The sequence below is a fragment of the Microtus ochrogaster genome, linkage group LG4 (assembly GCF_000317375.1).
Source record: "Microtus ochrogaster isolate Prairie Vole_2 linkage group LG4, MicOch1.0, whole genome shotgun sequence".
NCBI classification, from domain to species: domain Eukaryota; kingdom Metazoa; phylum Chordata; class Mammalia; order Rodentia; family Cricetidae; genus Microtus; species Microtus ochrogaster.
In genome coordinates, this window is record NC_022030.1 from 50,252,770 (window position 1) to 50,271,270 (window position 18,501).

An 18,501-nucleotide genomic window follows, 5' to 3' on the forward strand; every position below is an offset into this window, starting at 1 on the left:
AGCTGAAGGTGCCTGGGCTCCCTTACAGGGGACCCTGAGGCCTGCCCGGTAGGCAGGCACTCACTGCTCTGGGTGGGTAGCCTTAGAGTAGGAGCTTAAAACTGTTCTTGAGCACTGGTCCTAGGATAGAGCAGGTCCGGGTTGGGGAGGGGTGCTGGGGAGTTAACTTATTTATTATGTCTATAGTCTTGCTTGAGCCAATGGAATGAGCCTCGCAGACAAGTAACAAAGCTTCAATTCCTGTATGCATTTTTCCATGAGACAATCACGGAGAAATCTATGGGCAGAGTCCCCATTTCTTCTTTTTCGTGGATGAGTGAACATTTCTCAAGCTTGAGCACTATTCCAGGCTTTCTAATACCCGATAATAGATGCTTGGTGGATAGCTATGTAAGTTCCTCTCATCTCCATTCCCCCATCGCCCTCTTGCTGCCTTGGGATCTATTGAACTCTTGAGAGCAGATGAAGCTCCTTCTAGAGCAGATGGAGAGTGCTGGCGTGCTGTTTTCCCTGTTTCTCAGCAGTGGCTATTAGTTGGGACCCTTCTCAGATTTACATATTACCCATTTACTTCTGATTCCTAAATTCTTTAACCCTAAAAAAAGATGTGAAATATGCCCTACTCTGGACCTAAGTCCTAAACTGATTGGTCGAAGTGATCCACTAGTTTACCAAAGCTACCTGGGGGAAAATAACAACAGGACCCAGATCTTCCTGAATTCCTCCCCAAAGACCTTGAGAGACTCTGAAAAGGAATTGGGAGCCATTTTCTGGTTTCAGAGACCAGGTATGGTGGGCTAAGATGAACTTGGCTGTGATCCTGTCTATCACGTACTAATAATTTGTAACCCATCTTAACCTATTCTTCCTTCTTTGCATCTTCTTTTTATTACTCTATTCCTTCATATCTCCTTTGCATCTTCCATGACTATTTTCTTTTGTTTACTTTTTCTTACTTTTCCTTTCTTACGTGAGGAAAATATGAGTGTTGGCCTTTACTTTATATTAAATTCATTGTAGTCCTCAGGGCATCAATTACTCATAAAGTAACACATAAGAAGTTTGAACTCTGGAAACTTGTCTAGATCCTGTGATTTTTCACAAGACGCCATCATTTATTATAATTAATGGAAACACCAACAGACTACACGCATATCCTGACCTCACAGAACTAAGTTATAACCTGAAGCAAGAGTAGGGTGCTGTTAGGAATGTGTTGTTTATTTGAATTGATTTATTTTAGTTAACTTTCTTTTAGAAAAGCTACCTGTGTCTCAGAAAATTTCATAGGAAACGATCAGAAACTTCAAAAAGTACTCTTTAATGAATTTTGCATATCTATGTGGTGGTCAGCAATCACGGCAAAGTATGTGTGCCATAATATGAGTATGCCTTTGGATTCCAATATTCACACTTTCAGAAGGAAAACAATATTTAGAAATGCTTTAGAAATTCATTAGATGTTTTAGCATTAAAGGGGACTTAATTTTCAACTGTCAGTCATGTAGTGAAAAAAGATTTTGAAAATAAAATCTTCATTTTTTTATCATCTCTTAAAATGTCACAATACCCGAGGCCAACCTGGTCTACAAGAGCTAGTTCCAGGACAGCGGGGGCTGTTAGGACAGAGAAACCCTGCCTCGGAAAAAAAAAGTAACAATAATTCCAAATCTTTAAAAATATTGATGCAGTTCAGAACATAATCAAACCCAACAGAGTTTGGTGCAGATATAGGGAAGCATTTCAAGTTTTGGAAACTAATAAGGTGGGTGACACTCTGCCACCACAGAGATGGTACGGGGGTGACTGGCCCCTGCTGAGTTTGTGTTCTTTCTGAAGTCATACCGCGCTATGTTTTTTTGGGTAAAATCATTTTTTACCTTCATTTTGAAAATAATGAGATGAATATTTTATGTTGTGTTGGTTTGGCAGAGCTGAATTAATGGGACAAGTGAGAAAGGCCCATTTGGTTTTAAAATATGCTGAACAAAAGTGGCTAGCACCATTTGAAGTCAGACAGATGGGATTGTGTCCATTTCAGCACTGTGGGAAGCAATGGCTTGCAGCTTTCTGCTCACAATATGATTGTCCGTCCATCCTATTTCCAATTCCCAGTGTAACCCAACAAGGAAAGGCCAGTTTGAGCAGGACGACTGGTGGTGTTGAGCACAGTAAGAAAAGATGGGTTTGACATCAGGCAATGCTTGATTTGTTCTGCATTTCTATGTAGAGAGATGACTCACTGGACTGTGCTCTCTTTCTTTGGCATCCGGGACACACAGCAACGTGGACTTATCACTGATGCATGAAGTCTTGGAACCACAGCAGAACAGCAGCGGTGCAGCGGGCGGCCTGGCTGGCTCCATCACGGCCTGTAAGAAGGTAACTTCTCCTCATGGCACCTTCTTCCCACCAATGGAAAAGCAGCTAGGCTTGGTCTTTCAAGCATGTTTCCTTATGTAGAGAAACAACCAACTACTCATACATTTTTCTTACATATATCTTGATGACACTTTTTAAAAATGCAATTCACAGAAATGATTAAATAACCCAAACTCCCAGAGTCCTGACTTGAAAATGGTAAGCCTTCATTGTCCAAACAACCCATTCTCAGCTGTTCTGTATGACCAGGCACGAAGACAGGCACAGAACAGAGCCACTGGAACATGGACAACTTTCCCAGGTTTTCACTGGCTTAACCTATTGTGTGTGTACAATGTGTACGTCACATTGAAGTCTGTGACTCAGATCATGCAGTAAGCACCAGATGATATGTGTTTCACAAAACAGTGGATTTTCTATACTGTCTAATGTCTAAGGCACATACATTCCTGGTGGTGAGAGTCCATGTGGCATTTGAAAAAACTGAAGCCACAATTCCTGGATCTGACAGCCAGCTCCTCATTCATTGTGAGTTATGTGATTTGCTACAAATGGATAACTCTGGATGACTTAATTTCCTTATCTGAAAAAATGAAGATAATATTATTACCTCTTGTCTCAACGGAGTGAGACAAGACCAGAATGAGGCAACAGACATGAAGTGCTGAGAACTATGTCTGGCATATCATAAACACCCCGAAAGAAAGATTACCTACTGCTAATGTTATTAGACAGGGTAATTTTATCAAAGAGTGTACAGTATCAGAAAAATAACTTAATAATGAGAGGGTAATTCATGATATTATCTTAGTTACAACCATTTCTATGGGGTGGGGAAGGTGGCCATGCTCCTTTCTGTTTTAAAAACTCATGTCTGGAAGCTATTGTGCTGACAACTGGTAGAAGCAGGGTGTTTATTCAAAAAATTAAAAGCAGTCAAGAGTGATGAGGTGAGTCTGAGTAATACAGCAATTTTGCTAACTATGTAGCAAAATAATGTCTCAGTTAAAACAAATTAAACCCAAAACTCAATCCTAAGATTTTATCATTATACACATGTAACATTTCTGTATATTCGTATGAATAGATATGTATGTATGTTGTCATGCAGCATCCCACAGCAATGAGCAGCCAGAGAGCACCTGTCTCAAACATGGAGGAAGGCGAGGACTTACACCCAAGCTCGTCCTCTGCCATCCACACCCGTGTCATGCTCTGGCACACCTACACTCACACCTATGCACACACATACCAAACTAACTCAGAGTCTCACCCTTCTTAGTACCCAGAACATAGAATATTAGTTTGAGGACACTGAATGATTCACTATCTTTATCACCATTACTACCAACTCATCTCAATGATCATTGCTCGGTTTTTTTTTCAAATCTTGTTAATCACAGATAAAGGAAATGGGGAAATGAGCATCTCGAATTCATAAGTGCACATATACACACAAATGGCTTAAATGCCTGGCACTTGGGAGATCGAGGCAAGTATTCAAGGCCAACCTTGATCACATACCTGATCATCCTGGGCTAGGTAATGAGATATTGTCTCAAAGGTACACACAGGCTCATGCATGAGCACATACGTATGTGTACACACACACACACACGCACACACACACACACACACACACACGATGTTCATCCCAAAGCAGGTCAAAAGAATAGATTAATTGTATCTTGGAAGGAGCAAGTCCTACCATCCAGCTGAATCACACATCACACTCATAGTCAGCAAAAGTAATGTGGGCAGTTGGCATCTTCTGGCAATTCCCAAACTCATCCAATGTAACAGCTTCCACCTCTTTCTCACCAAGCCAACTCGTCAGAACTGGCATATTATTAAAGCAGCTGATGGAAGAAGTAAGATAAGGACCAGAGAGGATAACAATAACCATCCACTGAAAAGCACCAACGTGATGATTTTTTTCGTGTGTAACATAAGGAAACCCTCAGGGCTATGGAATCTGACCCAGATCCTCTGGTCATGGCTGGGGAGAAGCTACTGTATCAAAAATGCATTCTGGTGGATGTATTCCAATGAGGAATTCTTCCATTTGTATTTTCTCCATTGGAAGGCTGCCTTTCCAAAGATTTCAGGTGCCGACTTAGTCACCGTTTCAGACACTGTCTGGAGCTTGCATGATAGAACTTTCCAGTTCTCAGAAGCACTCTGATGTACAAAATAAGGTACATGATCATGCTAACTGTAGATGCAGGAATATCCCTTCTCTTGTTTACTTAGCTCTCTGTGTGTTCATGAGTGTGCAAATGCACTTTTATGTGCAGGCATATTTATGTGTGCACAGTTGTGTCTGATGTGTGTGTGGATAGTTTTGGTTGTCATCACTTCAGTTGATTTCATTTTGAGACAGGGTCTCTCATTGGCCTGGGAATAATCAAGGGAGGTAGCATAGTCTGGCTTGACATTGAGCCTCAAAAATTAGCTTAGCACTCCCTGCTCCCCAGCCCTAGCCCTGGGATTACAAGAAAATATTGGATTTGTCTTGGTTTTTAATGTTTCAAACATTCATACAATACATTTTGATCATAATCTTCCATCTCCTCGTACTCCTTCCAGCTATAGGCTCTGGGCAATTTCCTCATACCTCCATTCTTACAAAGAAGGCATTTTAATGAGTAAGCTCTCATCCAGCCCCTTGCCTCTGCTTCTAAGAGCTAGGGAGATTACCAGATAAAGTCATATGAAATGCTAGCTACTGCATGGTTCAATAGAGTATTGACAAAATCCTGCTGCTGCTGCTACAATCTCTCCTTCTCGTCCCTTACACTGATAGTGAAGGCTCTTGTACCTGAACATGGCCTTAGAAACTTACCCAGCACAGAACATTAAGCAGATCTATCGGTCCATTCAAGTTGGAGTTTGTGCTAAATAACCTGCAGGCCACTCTAATGTAGTAACTGAAGATCTAGGATAAGTTTCAATGTTAAGAATTTGATTCTCAAAACTGTAGATGTTAAATGTCAGAATCACACAATGATGCAGAAACCTGCAAAGGGTTTGGAGTGGGAGAAGGCAATCTCATTCACTCCCAGTGACCCCGGAAGAGCTTCACTGTTAGGCGCGGCCTAATGGTTCCCTTACTGTAACTCCTAATAGGAGAAATAGTGTCAGCTTCCCCAAACTGATTTGTAATGATTTTCTACTACATACGATAAATTATTATAAATTATAATCTTATATTCATTGAACTTTAAGTGAAAAGTCTTTAGTACATCCTTATAAGATCAAGATCTTAATAGATTTTGATTATCTCTATCTCAAAGCAGTGGAATTGGGAACTTGCTGAATGTGGAATCTCTTCAAACACCTGAGATCCATCCCCCAAGCACTGGAACTACATGCCAGGTTTTTCTGCTCAGTATGTGATGTCAGGTTGATGGGCACATCTCACACAATATCCCTCCATATTGAATACTCTTATGGTTTCTTATCCCTTGAAAGCACTGTGCTTCATCTCATACTCCCACAACAGTGGAACATTCCTGATCCTTGCTTTATTTCATGGACCAAAAATGTACTATTTCAGATAGAAAGAAATAAAGTTTCTAAATCATATTGACACAAAGAATAAATTTTTAGAGAAAATCGACACCCAAAATGTCTTTTTCTTTTCATGTCACATTAATCTTCCATAGACTTTGACTTATCAAAGGGTGCAGACAGAGAATTCTTCAGGTGCCAAGAGACAGTTTGATCTTTTTATGACATCTGATCACACTGTTTGAAGTTTCAAGCCTTCTTTCCTATGTCTGACCCTTGTAGTGGCTTCAGTGTACTTCAGATATATCTGAGGAGTGACAGATCAGATGTCTCTTGATATTTTATTTCATTCTGTAAAATACCCTTTCACTGAAACTCAGATCTTTTTTGAGGACATTCGATTACAACAAAACTCAACTAATATGTGAAGATGTAAACATTCAAATATTCTAACCATATCTCTAAAGACAGAAATGTTTGGAACAAAAACCCCATCATTGCTCCCCCAAGAAGCTAAGTGATTTTATGGAGCTGAACAGCTACATAGAGACATCATGGATCATGTTTGTGGTATTCTGTACTAGTAATGACTGTTCAGAGTAATCATTCAGAGGGGAAAGACCTAGAGAATGAGAGAAAAAACAAGCGATTGGCTACAGTCTAAAGAAGGAAGTGTCTCCCTCTGCTCTGTAAAACACATGGAAGTCTCTATGTGGTCTCTGTGATCCTGAGGCACACACTAGCAGTCTTCAGACCCAGCATCAAATACAGAAGAATGGCCTCATCACTTTTTGTCAAATGGCCAGATGCTCTCTTGTATATCCATTCTAAAGCAATAAAGAAATGGGAAGTTGGGGGGCAGGCAGGATGATAGAGATAAGGTTAAAACTACTGGCTGCTTTTCCAAAGGCTCTGAGTTCAACTGCCAGCACCTCCTTTGTGGCTCAAAACCATCTGTAACTCCAGTTATAAGGGATCTGATGCCCTCTTTTGGTCTCTTCCAGCAGTGCAAGCACATGGTGCCCAGACATGCACAGGTAAAACACCTATACACATAAATACAATAAAATAAATAATAAATGGAAACTTTTTAAAAGACAGGAAATATAAATTTATTGTGTTAAGGTGATGTTTAAATAGGGCTAAGCTAGAAAGTCTAAAGGCAAGCTTTTGAACCCAAACATGACTAGACCCTGGGATGCCAAGAAGAGCCACTTCATGGGCTAAACTAAGTAGGGTGAGGAGAAGCGCCTATGTGGGAGCAGTGCAAAGGGAGAAGGGAGAACCTCGATGAGGCATATATGAAATTCAAGGTCATCAAAACTGCATGGTAGTGAAGGTCACACAGAAGATGACTTCTGAGCATTTAGGCCAAAACATCTGAAGTGGTGGTCCAGCTGAGACCCCCCAGAGGGGCAAAAATAACTCTGAGTCGAGAATCTACCCAGTTGTATGAGCATACATCAAGATTGCCTCTCAGAACAACATCACAGACCACCTAAGGAAACTTCTATACATCCTCAGCCACTCCACGTGGAGGAGACTTCAGGGTTGTCCTGAGGACAAAATGCAAATAGTGAAGCTTCCAGCAGGGACTCATTTCCTCTGCTGTCAGGAAAAGCAGGTCACAATGCTAAATGTCTTTTCTTGTCATTGTGGCAGTGGAGTTCACCCTGAACCAGAGAGGCTGCCTGCACCCCCCCCCCACCAGTTCAGGCTTTGGAAAATGTTACCATTGTGACCTTTCTGGGACAGGTTATCTAAAGCTATCAATCGCAGCTTAATTTTAAAGATGAATATGACTTCTCTCTGTATTCCAAAAGTTGATAGAATGGAGGGCTTTCTATAAACTCCCTTTCCTCCAATAATTTTGTTAGCCAATGATTGAGGATGTGCCAGTTTTATTCTCAAATCTTCTCTGCTTTGTTTGAACAGGCCCGGAAAGATCTTGCAGAACTTTGTCTTTCTTTTAAACCAAAAAAGTAGGACTCTGAAAACCCAAAATAGCTTAGAATATTTTGTGAAAATTGAGCAATACTATGCTTTTGGAATTAAATCCTTCCTTCTGAGTACTTGCAATTACCATAAGCTTTCTTGAAACTGTAAACTAAATATATCTATCCAGGAACGGAAGGGCTTTTGAGCTTTGAAAACACAATCTGGCATTTGAAGTTCTCTTTCTCTCCTGGGGTACTTAGAGAAAGACTTCCCACCCTCCTCACTGTCAGCAGCAACTGAGGTTATTTCCTATTCTGAGTCCTGGATCTAAAAGCTCCTTTACTTTAGAAGTCTCCAGTGGGCTCTCCTATCTGGCCAGACAGCCCTGGCAGCGTACATCTTTTCTCGTTTCCTCCCAGGCTTATCCTCTTGCACACAACGCAATGGTTTTCCATTCTGTCCATTTCAAAGAAGAAAGGAGGATATAGTCAATGTACTAAGACACCTTGACTCCGACATCTCTCTGAGAGAGCCTATTCATTAGTGTGTCCAGATGGACCAGTCTCATTTCTGCCTTTTGTGAAAGTGACTTACCCTGGAAGATTTACCCCAGGACTCATGCACCTCCAGGAGAAGAACTTCCAAGAGTAAATGTGTTTCTAGATTATATGTCTACTTCAGTGTTTCCAGCTAGCTTTTCTTGTTTCCAATGGCTTCTTCTGGAGGAGAAATGAATCTGGGAAAGAGAATTATCACTATCTTTTAGGTTTCAGGGGCCAAAAATTCTTCATTATTTAATAATGAAGTGACACATCACTATTAAAGACTTGTCCTTTTGCCAATGGTAAATTCTGTACTGCATACCTTTTACAGAGTAGTTTAAAATTAACAATAGCCTTAGATGCATTTCATAAATATAGATATATATCCATTATAAGTGATTTTTCATGTATTTTGCATAACTTACTATTAAAATAATAATTCATTTCATTGATCTTACAAATGTACAGTGATACACAGGTTCCACACAGCAATTATCTAACAATCAATGAACTTTCTTCTACTTATAAATCTAACTTGATTGTGTTCAAGTCATTGCTGACCATCCACAAATTAGGCTATATTTTCATTTCCTGAGTGTGTCTGCTTCTGTTATACACGTCATACTCTAGACTCAAACCTGGTTGCACTCCTATGAGAAAAGCTCTGATCAACTTTGAAAGGATTTTTTTTCCTGGGCAGCTAACATCTGTGGGATGTGACAGAAGTAGACAAAACAGCCTGATGCTTCTTCACTAGTCCAAGCATTTTTTCAAGTTCCGAATTGTCTTTGTCCTTCTCTCCAGTCCTCAGAACTGCAGTGAGATGCAGTGTAGCTTCTAGGATGTGTGGAACTGGGGATTACAAGTAAAGCAGCAAGATAACTGGAATATGTTGGAATCCTGTTGCTTATGCCTTGCCTCATGAGGGTACATGTAGGCCCAGGTTAGCTAACAGAGTACCTAAGCAATGCACACAAAGTCCAAATTTTACTTCCTTTCCCTATGATGCATTTTCATTTTACACTCAGATACATTTTAGAATCCAGTATTATTACTTATTTACTAGCAACAAGCTTATTAGATCAAGTACCGGTGCAAAAAGCATTTTATAAATAAGAGTTTCCTGTTATAAAAAGTAATTTAACCGAGGCCAGACTATTAACCATATTGCATGATTATCTGAAGTTACTGAAGCCCTTCCCATCCCCCCTTTACAGCAAGGGGCACAAAGCATTGCAATCCCACACTCAACCGTTTCCTCCCCAGGCTTTCCCACCAATGGTACCTTCAACTTGGTGTTTGCTAGGCTCTGATTTTTTTTTTTTTCTGATGGGAAATTGCTTTATTCTAAACACTAAAAGAATCCCTTTATTTTACTATCCTTTAAGTCTTGGCAGGCGCCAATAGCATACATAATTCAAGAATCTTTTACATCTAAGCAAAATGAATTATGGGGACTATCCCATGACTAATCATTACTCATACACTAGAATCCAGGTCTCTCTTGTAAAAGAAGGCTAACACACAAGAACCCAGTTATCCAGGAAAATTATCATGAAAGGAAGACTCTGCCTTGACATTTGGATAAACCCAGTGTGAAAGGTTTATCAATGCCACCTTTCCTTCTACACAGTGCTTTTTCTTGTGCCACTTTTTCTGCTCAGTAGTTTGCTATGCTTTAAATAGACTTTTTGCAATTTCCCTTTGAAATAACAGAAGGGTATTTTATCCAAGAGTGGAATACAGAAGGCTCCAAAAGAAAAGTAAGCAAAGACATAGATTAAATCAAAATAAACTTATATTTATGAAATTGAACAAAATCCTCTGATTTCTACACATGTGTCTGTGTGTGTATGTTAGACTTTTAAGCTATTATAAACTTGCTCAATAAACAGTCAACCCATTGACTAGATGTTCTAAAATTATAATAAGAGAATTTCAGAAAAGAAGTCTTAGCATGCTTGTAGACATTGAAAATTCGAGGTCCCAGCTTAGCCACAGATGTCTTCTTATCAAAAGATAAAAGATTCTTTTCCTACTTCTGGGAAATTTTCTTCCCCTCAACTCTCTCCCCTGGCCATTACAGGCTCTTTTCTGTCCTGCAGATGTGTGCTCCTGCCTTGAGCCTCCATTTGTGTTCTTGACCTCTCCCTGGGCACTGCACTTTCCTTGGTTGGGAGTGTGACTGACACCTTGATTCATTCAGATCTCTGTTCCATGTTATCTTTACAGCCTTCAAAACTCTTTCAGCCTAGTGTTAGGGAAGCCTGCCAAGATACACTTTCCAAAATAGCATCTTCCTTTTTTAAGCCTTCATCTTATAGATGGTTCCTATAGTTCTCATTATCTGACATAGATATTTATTAATTATTCCTTTGATTGTGGTGGTCCTGCCACAATCAAATAGAGCAAGACTCTATGTGTATTTCTATTCTTGTTTTGCCCACTGATTCTCCAGTTAAATAAATAATGCCTAGTGGGAAGACAGCACGAGTATAGCAAGTAGCTGTGTATGGGAAAGTGAGTGAACACCTAGCATAAATAGCATATTCATCTCTTACAATAGCATTGAAGTATTCATACATATATTCTGATTACTCTCCCACTCTTTCTCAACCATCTTCCAGATCTACTAACTACCCCTTCACTAAAAGTCCTTTCCTCAAATTCGTGTTTTTTTGTTTTGTGCCTTACTTGTTCAGACCCATCTGTGTATCCAAAGTTTAGGGCTCTCTATTGAAGCCTGGTGGTTTCACCAGTGGCTATGCAAGTGAAGGCAATGATTCCTGCTCTTCCTTTATTAATAGTCAAAACCTCAGGGGTAAGGAGTAGTGTTACACTAGTCCCTCACATACCTATGCCTGACAGGTAACACACCCACTCTTGTGCAGACCCAATACATGCAACAGCAGCCGTTGTGAATTCATGGTTGCAATGGGTGTGCCATGACCAGAAAATACAGCCTCTCTATTTCTGTATGCTCTGGCTCTTACATTCTCCCCATCCCCTCTCCTTTGATTGCTCCCTGGCCTTGAGGGTGGGTGGTATAACTGTCTTGTTTAGAATGGAACACTTAACCTTCACTTTTTCTCAGCCCTTTGAGGAGCCATGAGCATCTGCACTCATCACCATTCAGTGGGAGAAGCTATTCTGATTGAGAATGAGAGTGTTATTTATCTGTGGGTATATGCATAAAGATTGGGGCCAGTGAGAGGGCTTGGCAAATCACTGAGAGGCATGATGACCTGAATTTCATCTCTGGAACCCTATTGTGAAATAAGAAAACTAATTTAATCAAGTTGTTGTCAGGCCATAACAACCACCCACACGCATTAAATAAATGTTAAAAAATAATTGTTTAGAAGACAGTTTGACATTATTTCAAGAATATTTAGCTCCTCCTAGGTCCTATGACCTCCCACAGAGCAGATCACTATACCTAGAGTGGATATTATCATATCGTCTTGAGTTCACTCATAGAATAGAATTGCTTACTCCTATAATGGTTGTGCCACTATTGCACAAGTGTGCACATCTTACATGGCAGATTGGTATTGCTACTTGTAGGTTCCAGACTGAATAAGCCTATCACTGCCCCTCTCTCCCTCAGAGGCTTGCACAGCACCTCTCAGCACTGAGGAAGCTAGGGAGGAAGTTTCCAGTTCATGTCCGTCTTCTCTGTAACCTATGACCAGGTATGGTGTCTTTGGTAACAGGGTCTTACCACCCAGTACTGATGGGTGTCCAAGAGGAATGGCAGAAGCCTGTATCATTTTGGAGGCCTTAAGAGCCTCTTTAAGGAACAGCTTATAAAGAAATGTGATATCCCACATCTGGTTGTTTAATTTGTTTAATCACCCATCGCTTCTATGGGGCTCAAGTTCAAATTTTAGTCTCAAAATATCTTTATAAGATACAAGTCACTTGAAACTAGGAGAAAAATAAGTGTTGTAACACTACCATGCACCTGTTCCAATTGATAAGTTTAAAAGCAAAGCCTGGCAATACCAAGTGCTAGCATAAAATATGCATCTTACATGCATCTTACAGCTTTGCTAATGGAAACTGAATTTGGCAAGTTTATTTAAAGGTTCATTAGATCCATATAAATTTGTCATAATACTTAGTAATTCATTCCTGGGTGTTTACCCAGAACCACCCACCTTCCGACAAAAACTTAAACCAAATAAAAACAAATATTTTTTGTGTGCAAATATCAATAGGTTTATTTGTACTTATCCAAAGATATAAACAAACCAGATGCTGTTCTAATTGCAAAAATAAAAATTCTCTGTATACCCAGAAACAAATACCACTGGGCAAAAAAAAAAAAAACCCACAAACCACTAAATGTATACACTAACACAATGAATTTTGAACTCACTGTGCTAAGTGAAAAGAACTTGTCTCAGCACAGTCTTTATGCCATGTGATACACATGACATTATGGAAAAGACAAGATCCTCGAGGCAGAAATAAAGTGAAATCACAAGTGCAGAATCTGGGTGCATATGTATTATTTCAGCATTTGGAACATTGGTACACACACTGGGATTTGAAACTAGTTGTGTCTTCAATGTATATTCATTCATCTTGTTTTCAGAAAACCACATAAGTCTGTGGGGTAAAGTGGGTAGAAGGAGAAAAAGCAATTATAACATGATTGGTTAGGATTTTATGGGTTCCTGGTTTTCCCTGCCATGTAATATTCTTGTGTTAGAACATTTGGGTGTCACAGATGTGTTCTATCCATTAGTAATGTTACTCATAGTCCAGGATGTTGGGAAGTTCATGGTGCAGTTCGTTTGGAATCTTAGGAAGCATATTTCTAATCAAGTACAACATAATCTGTACACCATGGAAGTGAAAGGGATTATGAAACCAACCCCTTTAGTGAAGGCACTGATCCTCTTGGTAAGGGTGGAGCCCAACTCACACATCACTCCCTAAAGCCCCACCTTTTGATGACAACACTTTCAGGGTTGGATTTCAATATGTGAATTGAGAATGGTTCTCAACCTGTGGGTACAAGCCACACAAGGATCACATATAAGATATCCTGCATGTTATATATGTATATTACTATTCAAAACATTAACAAAATTACAGTTGTGAAGTAGCAATGGAATAATTTTATGGTTGGGGCTGACCATAAATATGAAGATCAATTCCATACTATGTACAATGTGTTACCCTGAGAGGAAAACATAACATACCCCTTAAAAGCTTTGCTAATGTTTAATGTGTAAAAGAAAAATAAATTTTGGTGTGAATTGTGGGGCTAGAAATAAGCAAAGAGCTGTTTCAGCTGGCACAGAACTAGCAAGCCAACATAACCGACAGAACCACCATCACTTCTGGTCTAGGAGTCAAATTTCCTTTAGAGTTTCAGTTGGGAAAGAAAGGAGTTTGTATTGAGACACAGAGTCCAAGATAACCACAGCAGATCCACGTGTAACAATCACCCATTAGAAATGTAAGAAGCAGGCTCCTGGGAAAGGAAAGCTGAAGCAAGACATGGCTTTCACCTCCAGGTGAAAGTTACAGCCGGTGAGATCCTGCACTCTGCAAAGAGAAAGATTGACAGGAGAGGAAAGAGCAGTACTCCTAAAAGGGGTACTTATGAACAAAAGAGGGAAAGCCATTCTGAAGAGGCTGACTTCCACAGCTTTCTGAGTATCGCTAGACAACTCAAATCCATCTTTCAACACACTCTTCAAATCTAGGGTTTTTGTTGTTTCTTAACCCCAGGCAAAACTAGCCGCTTTGTTCTTGGACTATTTGACTGGGATTGCCATGAGTCAAAACACATTTCCTTCTTCACATTCCTAGGAGTACTTTACAAAGATATAGCTGGCTTTTCATTCATATTATTTTATTTTGTTTTGCCACATGGTCTCACCTTGACCAGGCTTGCCTTGCCCTTCTGATCACCCTGTCTCCCTCTCCCTATGCATGACATTGTATGACCCCATGTCAAACTTGTTCATCATAATTTCCCCAAATGAACTCAGTGAACATTTGCTGATTGACTGCCAGCTGGAGAGAGTAGAGAAAGAAGATTAAAAGAAGAGATCAAATCACAAATGAAAGAAGAGGGCTTGGCAGACACTGGACATATAATGAAACTGCCAAGATGGAACGCATACCCTCTAACTTCCACGGCCTTCTTTCCTCTACTAATAGAAAGCATGCATCAAACATGTTCATTGTTTTATAAACACCTTTATGGTCCCTGGAACAACTTTGTCAAGTGGTATTGCTATCATGGAGTGATGCAAGGACTAAGCCACAGAAGTCCAACAAGTCCTTTAAATACATTCAGTGTGTGAGAGGAGGAGGAGCCTTCTGTCCTGCCTCCAGATCTCAGAAGCTCGAAATGAGCAATTTCTCCCATCTAGTTTACCAACCAAGAAGGCAGGCATTGTTCTGCAACAATAGGACTGAGTTTAATTTGAAAGATCCATTTTTTTTCCTCTCTGCCTTGTACCCAAACTAGAGTATCTTGAGGCTGTCTTTTGATATGAAAGCGGCTGCACCATGGAGCAGAAGGATCTGTCTTCCTTATTCAGGACACTCTCGAAATTTCCAGGCTAATTGCACCATTATGGCTTCAAACGTGGGAATGCACAGCACACAGCACGTTCATTATTAGCACTCCATCTGAAATAAGCAAGCCTGGAACTAAAAATAGCAGATGGCTAAATGAGCCATGGAGAACCTGGTGAGCGTCTCTCTTTTCCCACTCAAAAATGACTCCTTCAGCAGGAAGCTATATTCATAAGCTTCAAAAACATTAAATGCTCAAGTACATACCTTTTTTTTCTCCAAAAAGTCATTCTAGTCTTTTGTGCAAACCATTTAGACAAGAGAGCTGGTTAAAATTTCTTAACACACTAGGCTAGGTAGTGCTAGCTTATTTTCTTTCCTTGTTCTCTTATCAGACTTTTTTTTTCCTAAATTCAATATTATGTGTATATATGTGCCTGACTGTGTGTGTATGTGCACCATGTATGGGTACGTTCTTATAGAAGAGGTTATTGGGTTCCCTAGAACTGTAGCTACAGACAGTGTGAGCCACTCAATATGGTGCTGAGAGATGAACCCAGGTCCTCGAAAGAGTAGCAAGTGCTCTTAGCCTCAAAACAATTTCTCCATCTCCCTCTTTTATTATTATTTGTTTTATTGAAAAAAAAATTTCGCCTCCTCCCAGCTTCTCATTTCCCTTCCCCTCCCTGCCCTGTGGAAAGTCCAAAGTCCTCCCCCCTGCATCCTGGTCTAGGAAGACGAACATCCAAACTGGCTAGGCTCCCACAAAGCCAGAACATGAAGTAGGATCAAGACCCAGTGCCATTGTCCTTGGTTTCTCAGCAGCCCTCATTGTCCGCCATATTCAGAGAGTCTGGTTTTATCCCATGCTTTTTCAGTCACAGTCCAGCTGGCCTTGGTGAGCTCCCAATAGATCAGCCCCACTGTCTCAATGGGTGGGTACACCCCTTGTGGACCTGACTTCTTTGCTCATGTTCTCCCTCCTTCTGCTCTTCATTGGGACATTGGGAGCTCAGTCCATCTCCCTCTTTTATGGTTTTTTTTTTTTTTTCATTTTTGAGACAGGATTTATAGCCCTGGATGTCCTGGAACTCACTCTGTAAGCCAGACTGGACTCAAACTCAAAGTTTCACCTGCCTCTGCATCTGCCTCTGCCCCTGCCCCTGCCCCTGCCCCTGTCCCCTGCTCCCGCCCCCTCCCCCTGCCCCTGCCCCTGTCCCTGCCGGAATTAAAGGTGTGTGCCACCACCATCTTGTTGGACTACTAAACTATATGGGAAAGGAATTATGGGTGTGAAAGGGATGATTACGTGATGCTTTTTAAAAGGGTGGTGTTTCCTCAACTTGTCTGATGTAGCAGTTTTGCTCAGGGAAACTGGGGCCAGAAGCTAGGAGGGAACAGGAGTTAGCTGACAGAGAATCAGAACTGGAACGCAATTTTCAAATCACCCAGACTAAAGTCCTTAAATTAGGACAGATAACCCAAACATGAAATGCAAGAGATCACAAACATACAAAGATTACGGCTTGAGTCAAGGCCTTGCTATCTCAGGGACTGCTGTATTGTTCCTTCTATGCTAAACAAATTACTGGCTCCTGTGATCAAGGACAAAGAAAACAATAACTTTTAAAGGATGGCCACTATTGGTTGGGTACTTTACTATTCCAGAAACTGTTTTGTGCCTTGAACATACATTAGCTTTCACATCCGACCCCACAAGTCTAGAGGTTTAATTCAAATAATATGTGAGATATTTATCTCAGAGTTCCCAGTGTAGTATCATTTTGTTAATTAGTATTTTCAAGTAATTCTAATCAAGCTAGGCAAATGGTGCAGTGATTTAAAAAGCTTGACTCACAAGCATACAGATTATAGTTCAGATTCCCAGCACCTGTATAAATGGTAGGGGTGTGGGACATCCTGTAATTTTAGCTTCACGTGATAGAGGCAGAACATCCGCAGAAAAGCTGGCTGCTGAGGATAACCACATTGGTGATCTCCGGGTTTGATTGAGAGTCCCTATCTCAATGAAGAGTGGAAGGGTAATCAAGAATCCTTGACATCAATCTTGGGCCTCCATATGCACAGGTACATACACAGTCCTGTGAACACACATGTAAAAAATGTATGCATATATAAACACACACACACGGAGAAAAAAAGAAAAAAGCAATTCCTAAGCACAAGTTACAGTCTGGCTATATTCACATCAGACAGCTCCTTCCTCAGCTGTAGGAATTACAAGGAGGCAGGTGGCCAAGCGTCAAGCTGACTTTTGTCACTCTCCATCTACCATTAAGAGAGTGTGGCAAGTTTGCACACCCAATAAGGGCCAAGTGAACTGCAATTCAACAACCCCTACTCCTCAGGCTGACCAATAGTTGGAAGATCAGTCAAATACTGTTGTGACGATTGAAACATTTTGCTGGGACCACAACACAATTTGACTTTTGTGAGTCAGATTCTAGACAAGGTCCACAGCCTAATTTTTGAAGAATGAGCTCTGAGATGGTGAAGAGCTGATTCTGATTAGAATGTTTATTGAGCTTCACTGTAAAGTCGGATTAGCCAGCGTATTCATCTGGCACCTGTAGTTCAAGCTCTGATGTTCCTAGGATGCAGAATTAATGAGTTCTTTTGTTTCAGTGATGGCCTTCCAAATCCCAAAAATCAAAGAAAGGCCAGGGACAAGCATGTGGCACCAGTTGCCTAATGATAACTCAAGTAGGCTTCAAACCGTGCCGCCTATGAGGAATTACAATGTCATATTATCACTAAGTGGATTAATTCAGTTATATCATTTATACACATAATTTTCTGCTTCTTTAAGGAAAATGTTACCCAGAAATTTTAGTGAGGAGTATCTGACCTTAAATTAAAGTACATACATAAAATGGACTTTTACTTAGAAATATTGGACGATAATGAATGTTTCTGGACTTTAGATCAGACCATTTGGGAAGTCTTGAAGACAGCTATAATCAAAGAATTGGTACTTTCAAAACTAAATCCAAAGTCAAGTCTGAACCATGAGGAGCCAAAGCCTAAACCCCCAAATCATCTGAGCCTCTACGTCTTTATTATCAAAATCATAAATTCTCCGAAGACCTTTGTCTAGTAAATAGTAACATTGAAACAATTATTGGGTGAATGTTAATAGCTCTATTCTCAGAATTTTCTAGCCCTACACACAATACTGGCTATCACTAACAATACTCCAACATTCATAATAAATTACACCTCAGTCCAGATATTTATGAAAAAAAATTGCCTTCAAATATCTGAAAGCACTTCATTTTCTTGATTTTAGGGAAAAATCTTTCAAATCTCTATTATTGTTTATAGTTCCATTAAAATCGTAGATAAACCATGTTCTGAGAGAAGAACCCACCTCTTGAATGGCTTAAACACAGCTCCTCAGTCTCCACCTCCTACCCCTTCCATCCATATGTGCTCTCACCACAGTTCCGCAACCAACCCCACCCTGTTCCCACCACAGCTCCTCAGTGACCCCTCCCTGTTCTCACCACAGCTTCTCAGTGCTTCCTCCTTGTTCCCACCACAGCTCCTCAGTGAC

At 40.4% G+C, this 18,501-nt stretch overlaps 1 protein-coding gene across 2 annotated transcripts in view; it reads left to right on the forward strand.

Moving 5' to 3' along the window:
* Sphkap (SPHK1 interactor, AKAP domain containing) overlaps positions 1-18,501 on the forward strand; it is a 178,005-nt gene that overhangs the window by 50,452 nt on the left and 109,052 nt on the right. For both annotated transcript variants that reach the window (XM_005361516.3, XM_005361517.3), the window contains exon 2: positions 2,283-2,382. In XM_005361516.3, coding sequence (XP_005361573.1) covers positions 2,283-2,382 — 100 coding nt within the window. The remainder of the gene's footprint in view (positions 1-2,282; positions 2,383-18,501) is intronic.